At 63.3% G+C, this 16,962-nt stretch overlaps 1 protein-coding gene across 6 annotated transcripts in view; it reads left to right on the top strand.

Annotated features, from left to right (window-relative positions):
- Nucleotides 1-16,962, top strand: part of SARDH (sarcosine dehydrogenase) — a 61,249-nt gene that overhangs the window by 31,464 nt on the left and 12,823 nt on the right. For 5 of the 6 annotated variants that reach the window (XR_006210583.1, XM_042964513.1, XM_042964514.1 and 2 more), the window contains 4 exons: nucleotides 417-555; nucleotides 2,188-2,301; nucleotides 7,607-7,754; nucleotides 11,441-11,534. Coding sequence is in view for 5 of the 6 variants with exons in the window: in XM_042964513.1 (XP_042820447.1) it covers nucleotides 417-555; nucleotides 2,188-2,301; nucleotides 7,607-7,754; nucleotides 11,441-11,534 (495 nt within the window). In the remaining variant the exon portion in view is untranslated. The remainder of the gene's footprint in view (nucleotides 1-416; nucleotides 556-2,187; nucleotides 2,302-7,606; nucleotides 7,755-11,440; nucleotides 11,535-16,962) is intronic. The other variant, XM_042964511.1, reaches the window with a different exon arrangement.

Here is a 16,962-nt window from a genome sequence, read left to right as displayed (position 1 = left end):
TCGATTGAGAACTTTGGAGGCATTTTCAGGTGTAAGGTCTCTGTGAGCAAGGCCCTGCCTTCCTTCCCTCCTTCTCAAAGTATTTCCCAACCCTCCCCCCACAAGTGTTTTCTTTGGTTCTTTGGTTATTCAGGGATGTGTTGTTCAATGTCACTTATATGCAAACTCCCCAAGTTTCCTCCTGCTGTGATTCTAATGTAATTCCATTGTCATCCAAGAACTTGTTGTTGAATCTGTTGTCTTCTTTTGTGGGGTATAATTCCCTGTGCTTCTGAAGAGTGGTCTTAGTTGTGTTCCCAGCTGGGAGTGGGGAGGGAGTCTCAGAGCAGGTGTGCCAGGGAGAGCCCAGCGCGCTGTGCTCTGCGGAGGCATAGCTCAGAGCCCTCATGGCGTCCTTCCTCCCTGGAACTTTTCAGATCAAGAAGGAATGTCTGGCCTGCAGAGGGGCCGCTGCTGTGTTCAACATGTCCTACTTCGGAAAGTTCTACCTGCTGGGTTTGGATGCGAGGAAGGCTGCCGACTGGCTCTTCTCTGCTGATGTCAGCCGACCCCCAGGTACGACCTCCAGAGGGCCATGCCCCTCTCCCACTTTGGTGCCAGGAAGAACTCCCTGGGCACAGCCCTGGGTGCTGAGACCAGGCGGCAAGCTGGCTCTATCCCCTCTAGGCTTCTCCAGCTCAGGGCTCTGCCCTCTGGCTGGCCCTGGGCCCCTGCGTCTAGATCTCTCTGCCCTCATTGCCACACCTCAGGCCCTAGGCCCCCAGCACCTTCCACTGTCCCTCCCCCTGCCCTTTCTTTCCCTCCTCCCTCCCTCCCTTCTCCATTTACTTTGTTCCAGAAAGGATACAAGGCAGGAGGCTCTCTGTAAATGTGGAGCCCCTTTGGGCACTCCCCACAGGAACACTCTCCCCAAAGAGGGTTTCCAGAATTAAATAAAAATACAGGAAGGTCAGATAGATTTGAGTCTCAAGAATGGACGATGTTTTCCTACTAAGTGTGTCCCATGTAATATTTGGGATGTTCATCTCCTTTTACGTTACCCACCGCCCCCCACCCGTCTGTATTAGCTCCCTGGGGCTGCTGTAACAAAACACCGTAAACGGGCTGGTCCTAAACAATGGAAACGTGTTGTCTGATCATTCCAGAGGCTACAAGCACAGACTCAAGGTGGTAGCAAGGCTGTGCTGTCTCTGAGACCGGAGGTGGGACACTTCCTGCCTCTCTGGCTCCAGGGGGTGGGAGCGGGCACCAAGCTCGCCCCTGCCTTGACATCACACATCCCTGCGTTTGCTTCTCCTCATAAGGACACCAGCATCCCGGACTGGAGCCCGCCGTAATGGCCATCCTAACATGATCACATAGCAAAGCCCTGTTTCCAAATAAGCTCACGTTCACAGGAACTCGGGGTTGGGACGTCAACATGTCATTTCAGGGACACAGTTCAACCCGTGACACCATTTTTCCGGCAGTCACCCCACCTGCTCCTCTTAAACCTCCCCCTTCCCCACATCCCCCTTCCCCCCAACCCCGCCCCAGCACCCCTCCATCCACCTTCCCGTTCACCCCCTTTCATCCATCCATCCACATAGTCGTTTATGCGGACAGACCTCAGGAGCCTCTTCTCAGCAGGCAAGGGCGCACCAGAGTGAGCGAGACAGGAACCCTGCTCCTAAGAACTTTCTGGCATGTGGGGGGTGGGTGGATGGGAGGCTGGGATGGGGGGCATCCATGTCCCGGGCCAAGGTGTTTCAAGAAGAAAGAAGCCCCACTCTTTTTTTTTTTTTTTTTTAATATTTTTATTCATTTTCGAGAGAGACAGAGCATGAGTGTGGGAGGGGCAGAGAGAGGGAGACACAGAATCCGAAGGAGCTCCAGGCTCTGAGCTGACAGCACAGAGCCCGACGCGGGGCTCGAACTCTCGAACCACAAGATCATGACCTGAGCCGAAGTCGGATGCTCGACCGACTGAGCCACCCAGACGCCCCGAAGCCCCACTCTTGACCCTTCCTCCTCCGGGAACAGCAGTGCTGGGTGACCTGCCCCTCCCGCTCTGGGCCGCCCAGTCGTGGTGACGTCGCCTTTTGAGGTCACCTGCGCTAGGGCATCCCGTCGAGCGGTTACCCAGACTTGTGCGTGCCGGGCTGTGCCGAGCGGCTCCCACACTCCGGGTCTTTCTCTTGCCCCCAGGCTCGACCGTGTATACCTGCATGCTAAACCACAGGGGCGGCACCGAAAGCGACCTGACCGTCAGCCGCCTGGCCCCCGGCCCCCAGGCCTCCGCCCTGGCCCCCGCCTTTGAAGGTAGGAGATGCCCCACGGGCTGAGCGATGTTGTCACTGCAGCCCTTGTTCCGGTGACCGGCGGTGGCCGGGGACGGGCTGCCGAGGGCCGCTCTGTAATTACCTGTGGTGCCCGCAGCGGTCAGGGCTTGGGAGATTAGAGGTGTCGCTTCAGGCTGGAGGTCGGCTTTGTTCAGGCAGTGATGCGCGCTCTGAGTACTCCGTGATTCCGTCTTTGAACCTGTCCGTACCGCGGTGTTTCAGAACAGCGAGGGCGTGGGCATACTCAGCGTGCCTGCCCAGAACAGAGGGAGCCACGGAGGAGGCCGTGCTTCCCACTTGGACGTGCCAGCTCCTTTCTGCCACCGACATCTATGCGGAACCGACTTTGATCTCTGCTGAATCCCGTCTCAGGCGGGGCAGGTCCTTAGAAGGTGTGCAGTTCAGTGCTCAAGCTGTTCCTGGGTTGCCCTCTGCAGCCCCTTTGCCTTTGCTTGCATGCCTCCAGTGACAGGTAGCTCACTACCTGTAATGCTTGTTTGCACAGCCCTGACGGCCACGTTGAGCCAGATGTGCTGCCTGTCCCTTCACCTCCCCGACCCTACCCCTTGGTTCACACAGAGCAAGGTCATCTCTAGTCCCGTAGCCGTCCCTGCTAGGGAGAAGAGAGACGGCTGAGATCCGCAGAGTGGGAAGCACCCTCCTTCTCCAGGGAGGCCCCGGTGCCGCTCTGAGAGACTGGATGTGCAGAGGAGAGGGTGTCTCTCTGAGAGCCCCTCCAGGGGGAGGGTCCGTCAGCACAAGAACTCAGCCCATTCAGAGAAGCTGGCAGCCCCCGCCTCCAGGGGCCTGGCTCCATGCTGCCCAGACTCGGTGAGGGTCCCCAGGGGTTGGCGGGCGAGCTCCCAGGGCACTGGGGGAGGGGGAGGCGAGCGAGAAGGAGGGCGCATTAGCCAGGCAGGTGCACTCAGTACCTGCTGAGCACTTGTCGCATCCCAGGCTATTTGAGGCACCCAGGAGGTTCTGGCCCGTGGAGTTTATATCTCTGGGTGGGGGTGCAGGGGCGATGGGACAAGGTTGCTTTGCCGGCCACAGACTCCTTTGGGGTGGATTTGGGGGCCGAGGGTGGGTGGGATTCCTGAGTCTCTGACTGACTGCTGAAAACCGGCCGACTGGAGGCTGTGGGCACGGGTGAGCGGTCTTACTGGCGGCAGCTGGGGCTTAGGGGGCCCTTCCCTCCTGCCACTGGTGGTGCAGAAGCCGGGAAAGCAGTGGGCTTAACCAGAGCGCCTGTGCTTTGTGAATGAACTTGTCCGCCCCTTCCTTCTCCCAGCGCTCACAAAGAGCCTTTACGGTAAGACAGATGCGGGCAGCCAGCGGTCACAGGAGGTGAAGGGGGCTGGGCGGGCCTCCAAGATCTCACGGTAGGGACAGACAGGGCCGGGAAGAGACCATTAGAACACCGAGTGGAAAAGCAAGGGGATGGAAAAGAGCAGGACTATGGAGGCTATGGAAGTAGCTGAACCAGGGTGAGGAAGGCTTCCTGGAGGAGGTGATGTTCTGGCCTGAGCCCCGGTGGATGAATAGGAGCTGCCGGCTGGAAAGGTGCCTGTAAGGAGCTGGCTGGAGAGGAGCAGGGGCCATTTGGACAAGGGCTGGTGTAGCTGGGGAGGAGGGACAGAGGGACCCCGGTGAGGGCACAGGTCATCTAAATCCTGGGCCAGGTCCTGCCACTGCCTGGCTGTGCGGCCCACAGCCCTGAGTCTCACTTTCCCCATCTGGAGAACGGGGACCTTCCGGAAGGTGCCGGGGGATTCCTGGCCCTGACGGTTCGAGGAGCGCCCGCCTTGCCAGGGCGGGGGCCAGAACAGGCCGTGGAGCAGAGGCAAGGGAAAGGTGCTAATGATTCGGGAGGCGTTCTTCCCAGATTCTGGCGCCGCCCGGCCCAACCGCATGGCCGCCTGGGCGCGGGGGACGGGCTCTTGCTCGGCCTGCCAGCGGAAGTGCGCGTGGCGCGTCGTGAGGGAGGCGCCGTGACGCTTGAGTCACATCCCGGGAGGCGCTGGAACGTGCTGCCGGGCCCGGGGACACGGCCAAACACGAGAAGACCGGCGGCATGTGGACGGTGTTTTATTTTCGGCCTTAAAAACTGTACTGTTCCTGCCATGAATATGCATGCCTGTTAAATATGCATGTTTTAGACGCGGGTTAATTATACCCGCTGCGTCAGGTCACCACGACGTCAAGAGGATGTGGTGATGTGCACGCGAGCGAGGCTGTGTGCAAAGCAGCTGTCGATGCCAAACGTGATCTTGAACCATCGTTCGCCTCCCAAAAGGAAGACGTGCTTGTAGGAGAGAGACGTGCTGACGATACAGGAAGGCGCAAGGTCAACCCCGCAGCCCCCAGCTCCCCGGCTGGAGCCCGAGCCCCTGGACTCTGCCCACTGACCGCCCTCTCTGCCACGGCCACTTGCAGGCTGGGCCCGGAGCTGCGGCCTCAGGACCCGGCACGTTGGGTCTTTGATGAGGACAGCTGTCCAGAGAACGCCGGGCCCGGCAGCTGCCCTGGCACCAGGCGGCCCCGGTAACCCCCGTCCCTTGAGGAGGGGCCTTGGGTGGCTTCGGACCCCTGGGGCTACGCGGAGGACGCGGCCTGTAAAAGGCCCAGGGGCCGGGGGGGCCCTTTTGGGGGCCGACTTGTCTTTTTGGCTTCTGTCTCCCTTTGTGCTCATCGGTTTAAGACGAAGGAGGAGGAGAGGAGACTTGATCATACCTGACCAGTGCTCTGGTAGACGTTTTAACCCAGTGGATGCTATTTAACGGTCCTATGGGGGCAGGTGTGGTTCAGTCCATCTTATAGATGAGAAAACGGAGGCCCAGAGAAGTAAGAAGTGAGGGCGTCGAGCCACAGAGCCACCTCTTGGCCAGGCCGGTCTGATGCCAAGGCCTATGTGATTCCCAGACGGTGTCCTCCGGGGTGGGGAGGGGTAGTATCCCTGCAGAGTATCCTCACAGGGATTTGGGGGGTAGCCTGTTTTCCCCAGCCCCACGGCCCAAAGGATCCAAAGGTGGGTGCAGGGTACGGTCCTGGCTGTAGGGAGATTGTGGACGCAGGACGGACGCGGGACGGCCGCGGTCCCCGGGCACGGGCAAGGGGGCAGGCCACTGCGGTGAGGTCGTGTCGGTGCTCTGCAGGGTGGAGTGGGTGAGCGGGCTTCCCGGAGGAGGGGATGTTTGAGCTGGGTCCCGGAAGGTGAGGAGGAGGGGCTCAGGCCCGGCGAGGCACCGGTGAGTGGAGGGCCTGGGTGAGGACGGACCCCCGCCCAAGAGCAGAGCCAAGTGCATCAGAGCCACGTGCCTTGTGGGCGGCAGGCTCTGACGGTCGGGGCGGGGAGTGCTTTCGGACCCTCCTGAGGGCCGTGGGAGCAAGGGCGATCGAGATGTGGTGAGCAGGACTGGGGGTGGGATTGGAGGCTGGGGCCAGGAGGGGACAGGTCCGGCCATCCAGCCCAGAGGTGCTGCTGCCCCGGGCGCTGAGAGGAGGGTCTTGGAGGCTGCTTCGGGATGTGGGGGTGGAGGAGACGGCGGGGCCGCTGGCCACTTGCCCTGGTATATTCAGGAAGGGCTTCCCGGAGGCTAAGGCCTCTGCATGGGACCTAGGGGAGCACACAGCATGTGGGGTGACAAGGTGGGGAACGTCCCAGGGGTCACCTGGACACGGGTGGGAGGAGGCAGCTGAGGACCACAGCCCCTGCTTCCGCTCCTTCCCAGGCGGGATTGGGGGGGGAGGCGGGCCCCAGCTCCAAGCTTCCAGCTGGTGGTCCCAGCCCAGCCCCACCCCGCCTGGGACCCCCCCTCCCCCCGCCACGAGAGCCTAGCCAGCAGCTGCTCCTGGAGACGGAGAGAGCCTGGTGCCCTTTACCCTGAGCCCTCTGCCACCAGCCGGGCCCTCCTCTGCCAGGGAAGGGTAGAGTGAGGAGGGACTGCTTTTCGATGACGGTGGGCGGCTGCGTCTATTACCACAGCTGCAGGGTGGGGGGTGTGGGGGGGGGCGGGGCTGGGACGCACCAGCGGGAGGCACCCAGGAGGGTTCTCCAGCAGGGAGCCCCCTGCCCATCTCCACCCGTGCCCACACGCTATGCCCAGCCCGCGGCAGTGATGCCCAGGCTGACAGAGGTGGCTGCCAGGGGACCCCGACGGGAGGAGGCCTTCTAGACCCTTCTGCGCCCCTCCCTGGGGCCCCGCCCACAGCAGCTGTGCGAACCTGGCCTGTGAGGGCATTTCCAGTCCCATATTCCCACCGTACAGACGGAGAAGCGGCTGAGGGGTCAGGGATGGCCTGGGGACGTCTGCTCTGGGGTGGGGGAGCCCTGTGAGAATTAATAAGGAAGGAGAGAGGGGGGGTGCGAGGGGAGGTCCAGGGAAAGCTGAGAAGAAGGAGGCCTCCCGCCTCCCTCCCCACCCCCCACCCCCACCCCCTCCGGTTCCTCCAGAGATCATGGGCAAATGACCGGTGGGAGCCCGCCCACCGCAGGCACAGGCAGTGGCTGGATCTCACAGTACCCCTGCAGAGGAGCTACATAGACTCTCCATGAGAGATGAGAGCACAGGGGCTCAGGGAGGCTGTGTGATGGTCCAAGGCCACACAGCTGTCCCAGCTCCCCAGGGCAGTGAATCTCCCCGGACGCTGGGCCGAGGCAGGCTGCCCTCCATTCACCCAAACCTGGGTGGCAGTGTGGCCCAGGCCATGACTCAGAGCTGGACAGAGTCTGATTTTCTACCACATGACCTTCTGAACCTCGGTCTCCTTTTCTGAAACCCTGGGGTGGTGATGAGAATCAGCCTCCTGTGTGTGTGTGGGGGGGGGGGGGGGAGGGGGAATCAAGGGGGTATTACTGGCAAAGCCCGGCCTGGTACCTGGCCCCAGCAAGTCCTGATATGGCCAAAGGGGGATCCAGAGACCGGGGGGCCAGGGGCATACGGAGTGAGAGCAGAGCCAGAGAGGAAGAGATCTGTCCAAGGCTGCCCAGCACTGATGACACACAGAGCCTCGGGCCTCGACCGGGTGGGAGCTGTCCCCCTCTCCTGGTCAGGAGCCCTTTGAGAAGTGGGTGAAAGCCTCAGACTCTCCCAGAACAGTGCTCCCTTGGCGTGTGCAGCCCCCAGGGGTCCCCCACCCCGGCCCCCACTCCCTGCCCCCGGACAGCAGCCAGTGCCCCTGGGGAGGGTCACTGCCCTCTGGCTTGTGTTTTTCACTTTCCGGGAAAGAGCAGGTGCTTCCTCGACCCAGAGGCCTCCGGCTAGTCCTCGCCGCCTCTCTTCCAGGGGACGGCTACTACCTGGCCGTGGGCGGGGCCGTGGCCCAGCACAACTGGTCTCACATCAGCACGGTGCTGCAGGATCAGAAGTTCCGGTGCCAGCTCATCGACAGCTCCGAGGACCTGGGTCTGATCAGCATCCAGGGCCCGGCCAGGTGAGGACGGGACCGGGAGCCAAGCAGCCGGGTGCCCAGCCCCTGGGAGCCACACCTGGGTCCCTCCAGCTGGCACCCGTGGGCAGAGGCAGCCGCTGGTCCTGCTGGTCCAGAATGGGACGTTCCGGGTAGCTAAAGGCTCTCGTGAACCCAGCCAGATAAATCACCTGTTGCGTGCTTTGGAAAGGTCTCTCGAGCAGGGCTCCGGGAAGGGACTCGGGGGCGGGGGACCAGTGGGGAAGGATAATCGTGGTACCAGCCACCAGCTGGGCACCTGTGATTTGCCAAACCCTGTGCCGGCGTCTCCCGGAAATCCTGATAATAGCCCTTCGAGGCGGTCCTAATTGTTCTTATTCCTTGAGGGGGAGGAGACAGAGGCACACAGAGGGGGAGACGTTTGCCCAGGGTCGCGCAGCTCACCAGTGCCAGGGCGGGTGGGCACGGACTCCCCCCGAGCTCTCAGACAGCCGCGCGCCCGCAACTGCCCTTCCCGGGGAGTTCCACGCCCTCTTTGTGGCGACGCACCTGCTGTGGGTGCTCCGTCGCTGACCCCGGAGCCCAGGCACGCGTCAGTGGTGGGGAGGCTCCTCGCGGGTGAGGGCCCCTGCTTCTGGGGGCCCCGTGTTCAAGGAAGGATGTGTTCCTGGAAAATGACGGGAACAGCTGGAGGCAGAGGGAGGGAGGGGGAGGGGAGGGGGATGTGCCTGCAGCCAGGTATCCCCAGGCTGCGTGCTCTGACAAAGCACGCTGTGTCCAGGTGACGTCCCTGTCGGCCAGGAGTCCCTCCGGGATCCCCGGCTGGCTGGCATGCTCAGACCGGCCGCGGGGTCATTTTCCCCGGGGCCTTGGAGCTGATCGAGCCTGAGGCTCCCCGGCTGGGTCCTAGACTGGCCGGCCTCCCTCCCAGGCTGTGTTGTAGCTGGTTCTGTGTGGGCGTTGCTCAGGGGCACACGGCAGGAACTGCTTGCTGAACGAATGAATGGAACCTGAGAACATCGTATACGTTAACGTGGATCGGCATCTGTCAAGTGTTTGCCCTCAGGCTGCCCATGAAAACCAACATCCACTAAGGGGACGTTTGGGCAAAGCCCTGGAAGAAATGAGGGATTGAACTTTGGAGCTCTCTGGAGGGATGGTGTTCCAGGCAGAGGACACAGCAGGTGCAAAGGCCCGGCGGCTGGGATGTGCCTGTGTGGCTGAAGGAAAACAGGGAGGCCGGCTGGAGCAGGGCAGCTGGAGATGTGCTCGGGGAGCAGAGGAGGCGAGAGCCTGCGGGTCCAGGGGGCTGTGAGTGAGGGGGACTGAGCAGAGCAGAGACATGGTCAGACTTGGGCTTTCACAGGGTCTCTGATGCTGGGCCGGGCTAGGAGGCCAGCAGGTGTGTGAGGAGCCTCGGGGGCCGGAGAAGCCGGGATTTCCAGGAGGGAGCGATGAGCCGTGTCCAGGTGGCCAGTGGGGCCAAGTGGGATGAAGATCCAAAGCGGAGCATTATGTTTGGGGCTTCCGGTGGACTCGAGGGTGGTTTGCGGGACCGCTGGGCAGAAGCACGTGGATCCAGGAAGGAAGGAGAGGAACGCGGAGCGGAGCAGAGGTTGGTGGCCACGGCTACGGGGAGGGACGTGGGGCCCAGAGGGATCACCCAGGGCCCCGGCTCGCCCAGCAGATACCGTGGGGTGGTTTCCATGTCTCCCCAGGGCCAGCCAGCTCCCCGTCTGTGGGCCCAACGGGGCCGGGGGTCCTGGCTGGCCCTCGGCAGCCTCTGCCCCCTTGCCACAGCACCCACGGTGGGGCGTGAGCTTTTTCTACTGCGGGGGGAGGCTGGTGGGCAGGGGAGGGAGGGTGCGGGCACTCGGATCAAGGCAGAGCCCCCAGGGGACAGGCCAGCCTCCTCTGCCTCATTAGAAGCCGCTCCAGGAGGGTGGTGGTGACGGCCACCTCACCCCGCCCCCCGGAAATTTCTTTACTTACTGCTGCTGTGTGTCTTCTCCTTCAAGAATAGCCCCACATTCCTGTAGAGTAACAGCCTCACTGGCACCACCGGGGGTGGGGGTGGGGGGCTGGACCCTCTGAATTGTCAGGTGGGAAGCAATTTAGCCCGGCACCCGGACCGTGGGCGGTGCTAAGTTTCCAGCTGTCCGGTAGAACTCTCTGGAAGCGTTCCGCAATTGGGTGGGCCCGGGACAGCAGCCGCTAAGCTGTAGGTGGCCATTGAGCCCTTGAAAGCTGTCTGGAGAGACCGAATATTTCATCGCAATGAACTGAAACCCAAGCGGCCACAGGCGGCTAGTGGGTGCTCCCTGTCACGGTCATCAACGCCCAGATGCGCGGCAGGTGCTTTCTCGCCGATTCCCCGCCGGGGTCCTGGGAGGTGGCATCACTGCCCCTCCCGCCCCCCGCAGAGGATGGGGAGGCGGGGGGGAGGCCAGGGGTGAGCAGGGGAGCCGGGACTTGAACCTGCGTCTCTGGCCCGTGCCCTCCAGCGCCACCTGCTGTCCCTCTCGTGGAGGGACAGCCTCCTGCGCCCCCGCCCACGTTAGGTAGATTGGTGCCTGCTGACCCCCTACAGACCCTCGGCCCGGCCCAGGCGGCAGCTCCAGGCTCCCGCCCCTGCCGGGAAGCAGGCAGGGAAGACGCCGGCCACCCCCCAGAGCTACGGAGGGGCCGTGCTCCTCGAGGACCGGAGGTGGGCTCTCTGGGGGCTGGCAGCACGTGGGGGCCGGGGGTGTGTGTTACATAAGGCACTCGCAGCCTGCAGCGTGCTAGGCATCTCGGGCCGGTGTGGGTGGGCAGCTCCGGCACCGTGGGGGCGGGAATTAGGGTGGGCCGCAAGCATTCTGAGCAGTGGTACCCAGCAGCCCCAGCACCCGCTGGTACCCCCACGGGGAGCTGTCTCCTGCCAACGGGGAGCCCACCCTGGGGTGCAGAGCCAGGCCGTGGTCACTCAATTCCGTTTACCGTGTGCCCTCTGTGCCGGGCACGTTGGGACAGGAGCAAGGACAAGCCATGTGAGAGGCGCCCTGTCAGATGTATCAGAGCCTCAGATTCAGGGAGTCGGGGAGGGCTTCCTGGAGGAGGTGGCAGCCAAGCCAAGACCTGGAGGGTGACAAAGGCTTAACCAGGGGCAGGGCACCCGGGTGGCAATGCCGAGGAGCGCAGGAAGGAGTGAACGGAGTCCTGGAGGGAGACAAGGGGGCAAGGGGCCCAAGAAGTGAAGGTTTCCATGGGTAGTGAGAGCTTTGGGCCCAGCGAGCTCTCAGGTAACCCATCAAGCGCGAGAGCCGGACTCCCGGGTGCCGGTGCTGGGGTGCGGGAGGTGAGGCGGGCAGCCCCTGCCCTCAGGGAACTCGCAAACTAGGCTCCTGCCCCGGGACTTGGGGGGCACTTGGGGGCGTTAGATGGTCAGGCCACTGCCCCAGGAGCTCGGGTGAGTCTGGTCTCTACCCGGGCTGGGCTCACCACCCATCATCGTTCCCGCCGAACGGGCTTTCTTGCGGACTGGATTTTTGGCAGGCGCTTCTCTTGGTGTGCTGTTACTAATACCTGTCCGTTGTCCGTCTGAGTCACGGCGACGGGGACTCGTCCTGCTCACTGCTCTGTCCCCAGTGTCTTCCTGGCCCAGAGCCCGCACCCTCGAGTGCTCAGCAAGAGTTTGTTGACTGACCAGCCGACTTTGTTCTTGCCCACAGCCGGGCCATCCTCCAGGAGGTGCTGGACGCAGACCTGAGCAACGAGGCTTTTCCTTTCTCCACCCACAGGCTGGTGAGAGCCGCCGGGCACCTGGTGGGTACCAACGGGCGGCCTCTCCTGGGTTGTGGGTGGCGGCAGGGTGCCTGGGGCTCGGGCTTGGGAGCCTCTGTGCCCCACTTCGCCGTGGGGGCTTAGATGGTCCTGCCCACGGGCTGTTCGGACTCCAGAGGGGTGATGGGTCCAAGTCAGGCCTCACCGGTGCTCTGCCCAGTGCCCCGCCCATGCTGGGGGGCTCACCCCCAAGCTTCCACCAGGAAAGACAGCCTCGACACCCACACAGCCGCCCTCAGCGTCCCCTCGTCAGAGGCACGGGGCATCATGTCCTCTCGGGTCAGGGTGGCACATACTTCCTCCACCGCGTTGCAGACGACAGGACTGGGGACAGCAGAGCGGTTTGCTACCGTGGCTGGGCTCCGTGGCCTTTGGGGAGGCACTTGGCCTTCCCTGGCGTTCTCCACCCCCCACCCCGCGCCCACGTAGCGTTGTGGATGTGTGTGGGTGCTCCTCTCGAGCTGCAACCCGTCCCAGAAAGTGCAAGTCCCGGGACCCGAGGCTTCCGGCACTGCGGCCGGTGTCGGGGCTCTATGGGACCCGGCTCTGGCAGGAGGTTTCTTCGGAGACCACGGGGGGTGGGGGCGGTGGGCAGGGGGGACCAGGGCCGGGTCCAGCTCTGGGCCAGCACGTCCCTTCCCGGCGCCTCAGCGTCCTTGTTGGAAATGAAGCATCCTGGTCTCCGTTCTGACTCCCCGAGACCGAGGGAAGGAGCAGACGGTAAAGGGAGCCTCGGCCACTACTTGCCGGGGGCTTGCTGGGCACCAGGCCCCGTTCTGAGCACATGGCGTGCTCGTGTCCCACTTAATGCTCACGAGTACCCAAAGGCTCCATTACGAGGCTCCTCAGCCTCAGCACTGTGGACGTTCGGGAGGCCGGAGGCTGGCCTGAGGGGCACCCCTGGCCTCCACCCACTCGATGCCAGGAGCGCCCCAGCAGTGACCACCACAAATGTGTCCAGACGCGACCCAGTGTCCCCAGCGGGGCAGAATCGCCCAGGGAGAACAGCTAGTCTGGGATTATCCCGCGTGGCGGTCAGGGTCACGGCCAGGTGCGCTGGCCCAGGCCCTACGGCAGCTCATGATGTAGGGAACTGAGCTCAGAGAGGTTGGGCAGAGCGCCCCCGGCCCTCAGCTAGTGAAGCATTAAAGCACACGGATACGCGTCCACGAAACGGACAGGGCCGTCAGGCGGGGGCTGGGGGGCGGGGTGGGGGTGGATGGACAGCCGGGCGGGGGGTGCACCTCTCCCTTCCCTCTGCCTCCATGTTCGTCCGGGTCGTGGAAGAGTGGGATCCTGGCCTGCAGAGGGGCTGGAGTTCGGGGCCCAAGCTGGGTCCTGTTAGCACTGGGTCCTGAGGAGGCCGCCAGAGAGAGGATGGGGACAAAGGCGGGTGTGCAGAGCAGGGGAGCACCGACCTTGACTCCCCGGAGGCGGAGCTGAGGGACAGGAAGCTGGGGGGGAGGGGTCTCTGTCTACTCTGTCTGGCTTGCTTCCTGCCTCCTTTGTGCAGAGCTGCTTGCCAGGACCAGAGAGGGTGGGTGCTTTGAGAAAGCGGCACAGCTCGACCCAGGCCCCGGCAGGCGTCCAGCGGGCCTCGATGGCAGCTGGGCTGTGGGCCCCCATGGGGTCCGTGCAGCGTCCAGCCCCATCTGGGATTGGGTTCTGGCTCGTGGAGTTGAGAGGCTTGGTGTCCGCTCGGCCCGCGTGTGGCTGGGGTGGGGGAGTGGGGGAGAGCACCAGGTGGGAGCACTTCCCTTCCCAGCCCGGGCCGCTCCAACGAGGCACCTGGGGCTTGTTCTTGGCCAGTGTACTTCAGCCGTCTCCCGCCCCGGGGGCCGGCCCTTCTCAGCCCTGGCTGCCTCCCTAGGTCTGGCCCGTGGCCGTCTGGCTGCACTTTGGCCGGCAGGGCCGGGGAGCCGGGCTGGGTCAGGTCTCGGGCCAGACTCCGGGATGACACCCCTCCCTAGGGTAACAGAGGCCAGACCCAAGGTGAGGATGTCATGGGATGCCCGGGTCCAGGCACAGGACACCGATGGGGCGGCTTCTCACTGTCTCCTCTGGAACCGACCTCCCGGTTTTGTCAAAAAGTGTTTTATTACTTTATGAATGAATGTTCGGTGTGGTGGTTAAGAAGGAGGGGCCTGGAGGCAGAGCTCCCTTCTAGCGTGACCCCTTTGAGTGTGACCTTGGACCTGTCTGAGTGTCTTCCCTCCGCCCTTGGCCCGGGGGTGGCTGGTGCGTGAGCAGGGGCCTCGCACGAGGTGCCAGCCCAGAGCCCGCCTGCCGGAGTCCGGCTGAGGGGATGGTGGGCACCGCGTCTCACTGTAAATACTGGGAACGTTTGTAAACCGAGAGCGAGGACACGGAGGTCCCTGTGACTCTGCCCCCGGCAGAGCCGAGGTCAACAGGTCGACGTCGCGTCTGCTTTCCCCGACCTGCGTCTGTAAGGTTTAAAACAGAAGACAGCGTGTGCGCGCAGCTTTCTTCTCTGATGACGGTGGTGACAGTTTTCCGGTTCCTTTAAACATTCTCCAGGAGCCACTTTGAAAACCCCTGTGGTCGTCTCTCGGCTCCTTGAGCAGCGTCGTGCTTGGGAACAGCCTGGGGATGAGGTCCCCTTGACGGTGGCCTTTTTAGGACTCTGATCGTTGACTTAAGGCAGGTCCCTCAGAACCGGAACCAGACCCAGACCCAGAGGCGTCCCAGGTACACAGTCCGGGCCCGCTGGGTCATTCCGTGGTGGGCTCCTTTGGTAGCTTCTGTCTCCTCCCCGTGCCCCGCGCTGTCCTAGGCCTCTGGTGGGAGGGGCGCAAAAGTTCAGAGCTTGCCAGGCCGGGTCCCGCCTGCGAGAGGCTGGCATCCTCAGCTCACACTGGCCAATTCGGGTTCTCCTCCGAGTCCTGACCAAACCGCAGCATCTAGTCCCGATGCTGACCTTGCTCCCCGCACCTCTGCCCTCTACCACCCAGCCCCTGCGCCCCCACCTGGCTCTAGAGTTAATTCCGGACTTGTTGGCTGGGAGCAACCCCCTCACTGGTGCCGGGCCGTAAGCCGGACCCGGAGGCCCTGGGATGCGCCCCTCCCTCCTCCACAGCCTGGCTCGCAGCCTAGCTGGGGAGGGGGTGGGGGCAGAAAGGACTCGGCAGCACAGCCCCGCCTGCATTGGAGACAGGGCCTGGTCACTCCCCGGGCAGCGAGGACGGTCCCAGGAGCAGGTTCCCAGGAGGGAGAATGGAGTTGTGGCAGGGCAAGCGAGGGAAGACAAGGGGACTCGGGCCTCTCAGCTGGGGAGGGGCCCGGCCCCGGGACAGGGGTCCCTCATCCCACGGCCCCCTGCCCCCCTTGGCAGGACGAAAGGAGCCCACACCCCGGGGGTGACCAGCACAGGCTTCTTTCTCTCCACTGCCTGGCTAGAAGCGCATGGCGGCTCCTACAGGGGACATGACAGCCAGCGCCCAGGGCGGGGGGACACTGCCTCACTCCTTAGGAAGAGCGGCCAATCTCCAAACACACGGATTTAATGTCCTGCGGGGTCACTCGTGTGTGTGTGTGTGTGTGTGTGTGTGTGTGTGTGTGTCCTTGGATGCTCGGGGCCTTTAGGGGGCTGGGCAGTTGGGCGAGTGCAGAGCCCAGAGTCTGCCTGGCGCCTGGCTGTGTCACACAGCCCTCTTCTGGTCCCTCCTCCTCCCTGCTGCTCTGGAGGTCACGTCAAACAGCCTGGAGGTGAGGTCACTGCAGCCTGCCCTGTGGCCTACTGGGAGGACCCCATCCTGCCCTAGGGGCTGGGAGTCCCCCAGGGGGCCTGGTGGGCCCGCTCCTAGACATGACAGAAACGGGGCAAGAACATTCGACGGGTGCGACGAGGGTGGGGTAGGTTGGTGCCCAGCTGGGGCCCCAGACGTGCCGAAATCCCACCTCCGGGTATCCCCTCCCTGGGGCGATGGAGGCCACACGGAGCAAAGGCTGAGCTTCCTTAGTGGTGATGTGACGGGGTTTGCTGACCTCAGAATGGCCCAGGCCCTCTGTTCCAGGATGGTCCAAGCCTAGGGTGCAATGGCCTCCCCATTCACTGTCCAGGAAGGGGAGTGGGGAAGTCAACCGCTGGCCGGGCCTCAGGCTGCGGGACCTGAGCTGCCCTCGGCCCCGTGGTGGCCTCACAGGCAGGGGGTGTGTGGGGGGGGGGGGAAGGGGCGGGAGCTGGGTCAGCACAGAACCCGAAGGTTCGGGAACAAAGTCACCCCAGTGCTCAACAGAGCTAGGAGCCTCTAGTCTTGCCCCGGCCTTCTGGGACCACCTCTCCTGGCCTCGGTTTCCCCACCTGTAGCACGAAGCCTGGACGGTGTCTAAAATCCTTTCTGGGCTGCCCTGCAAGTCTGTCCAGACAGCCTGAACTCTGTCTGAATCCAGGGGGATTTCATATTCTCCCAAATAATATCTTGCCCTGGCTTCAGCACGTACTGACGCCATATCCCTCCGCGTGAAGAGGTGCTGGGCCAGAGCGTGGGCCGGGCCAAGTTGTACGGGAGGTAATTGGGTTCCAGCCAACCAGATGCAGAAGAGGAATGTGTAGCCGGCAAGGCCTCCTGGTCACAATGTGCGGAATGTTGGGGGCCGGAGCCCCGACCGCAGCCGGGGCCCAGGGCGGTGAGCGGGACCGTGCCACCGCCCGCCGTGACCCACACTCACGGCCGACAGACGGGTCGATGACCCCGGCTGAGCCGCGTCCTGGTTTTGCAACAACTCCCCAAGAACTCGGGCCCCCAGCTTCCCTGAGCCTCACATTCCTAGAGGAAGGGCAGGGAGGAGGGAAGCGTCATCTTGGCAGGAAACTGACCAGATGTCCTTGCCTTCACATGTTGGCCTCGAGGCCAGCGAGGGTCCCAGTGGGAAGCACTCTCCCAGCGTGGTTACCGGGGGAGACGTGGTGTTCCTGGCGCCTCGGCCGAGGACGGGGGGCCCCCTCGGGAAGCTCATCACGAGGCCCGTCACGAGGCCCAGTGATAAAGTGATTGTCTTCTGAAAATTAATTTCAGGTCAAAAGGAAATTGGATTTCTCCTCCCGACGGTGTGAAGGGCTCGCGTGGCAGCGTTGGGATCCGATTAGCTCGGGATGGAATGTTCTCCCACCTGCACGCGTTACGCGGACAGTCGGGGGCTCGGGCCTTCATACAGAGCTGCCCGTAGCTTCACAGAGCCTGTATTCATTTGACAGTGGGGTTTTAGCGGCTGCCTAAGAAGTCGCTTCGCACAACATGCCCAGATTCGTCCGTGGCTCTGGGAAGCCAGGGGGGCGGGTCCCGTGGGTGTGGTGGAGAAAGCCGCCGTGTGGCCACAGCCACTGTTCAAGGCACCCCCTGGGGGACCGGGTGTCTTCTTGCCGTGAAAGCGTGAGGTGAAGACGCGTCTG

The sequence above is a fragment of the Panthera tigris genome, chromosome D4 (genome assembly GCF_018350195.1).
Source record: "Panthera tigris isolate Pti1 chromosome D4, P.tigris_Pti1_mat1.1, whole genome shotgun sequence".
Taxonomy (NCBI): domain Eukaryota; kingdom Metazoa; phylum Chordata; class Mammalia; order Carnivora; family Felidae; genus Panthera; species Panthera tigris.
This window is presented reverse-complemented; position numbering and strand designations above follow the sequence as displayed.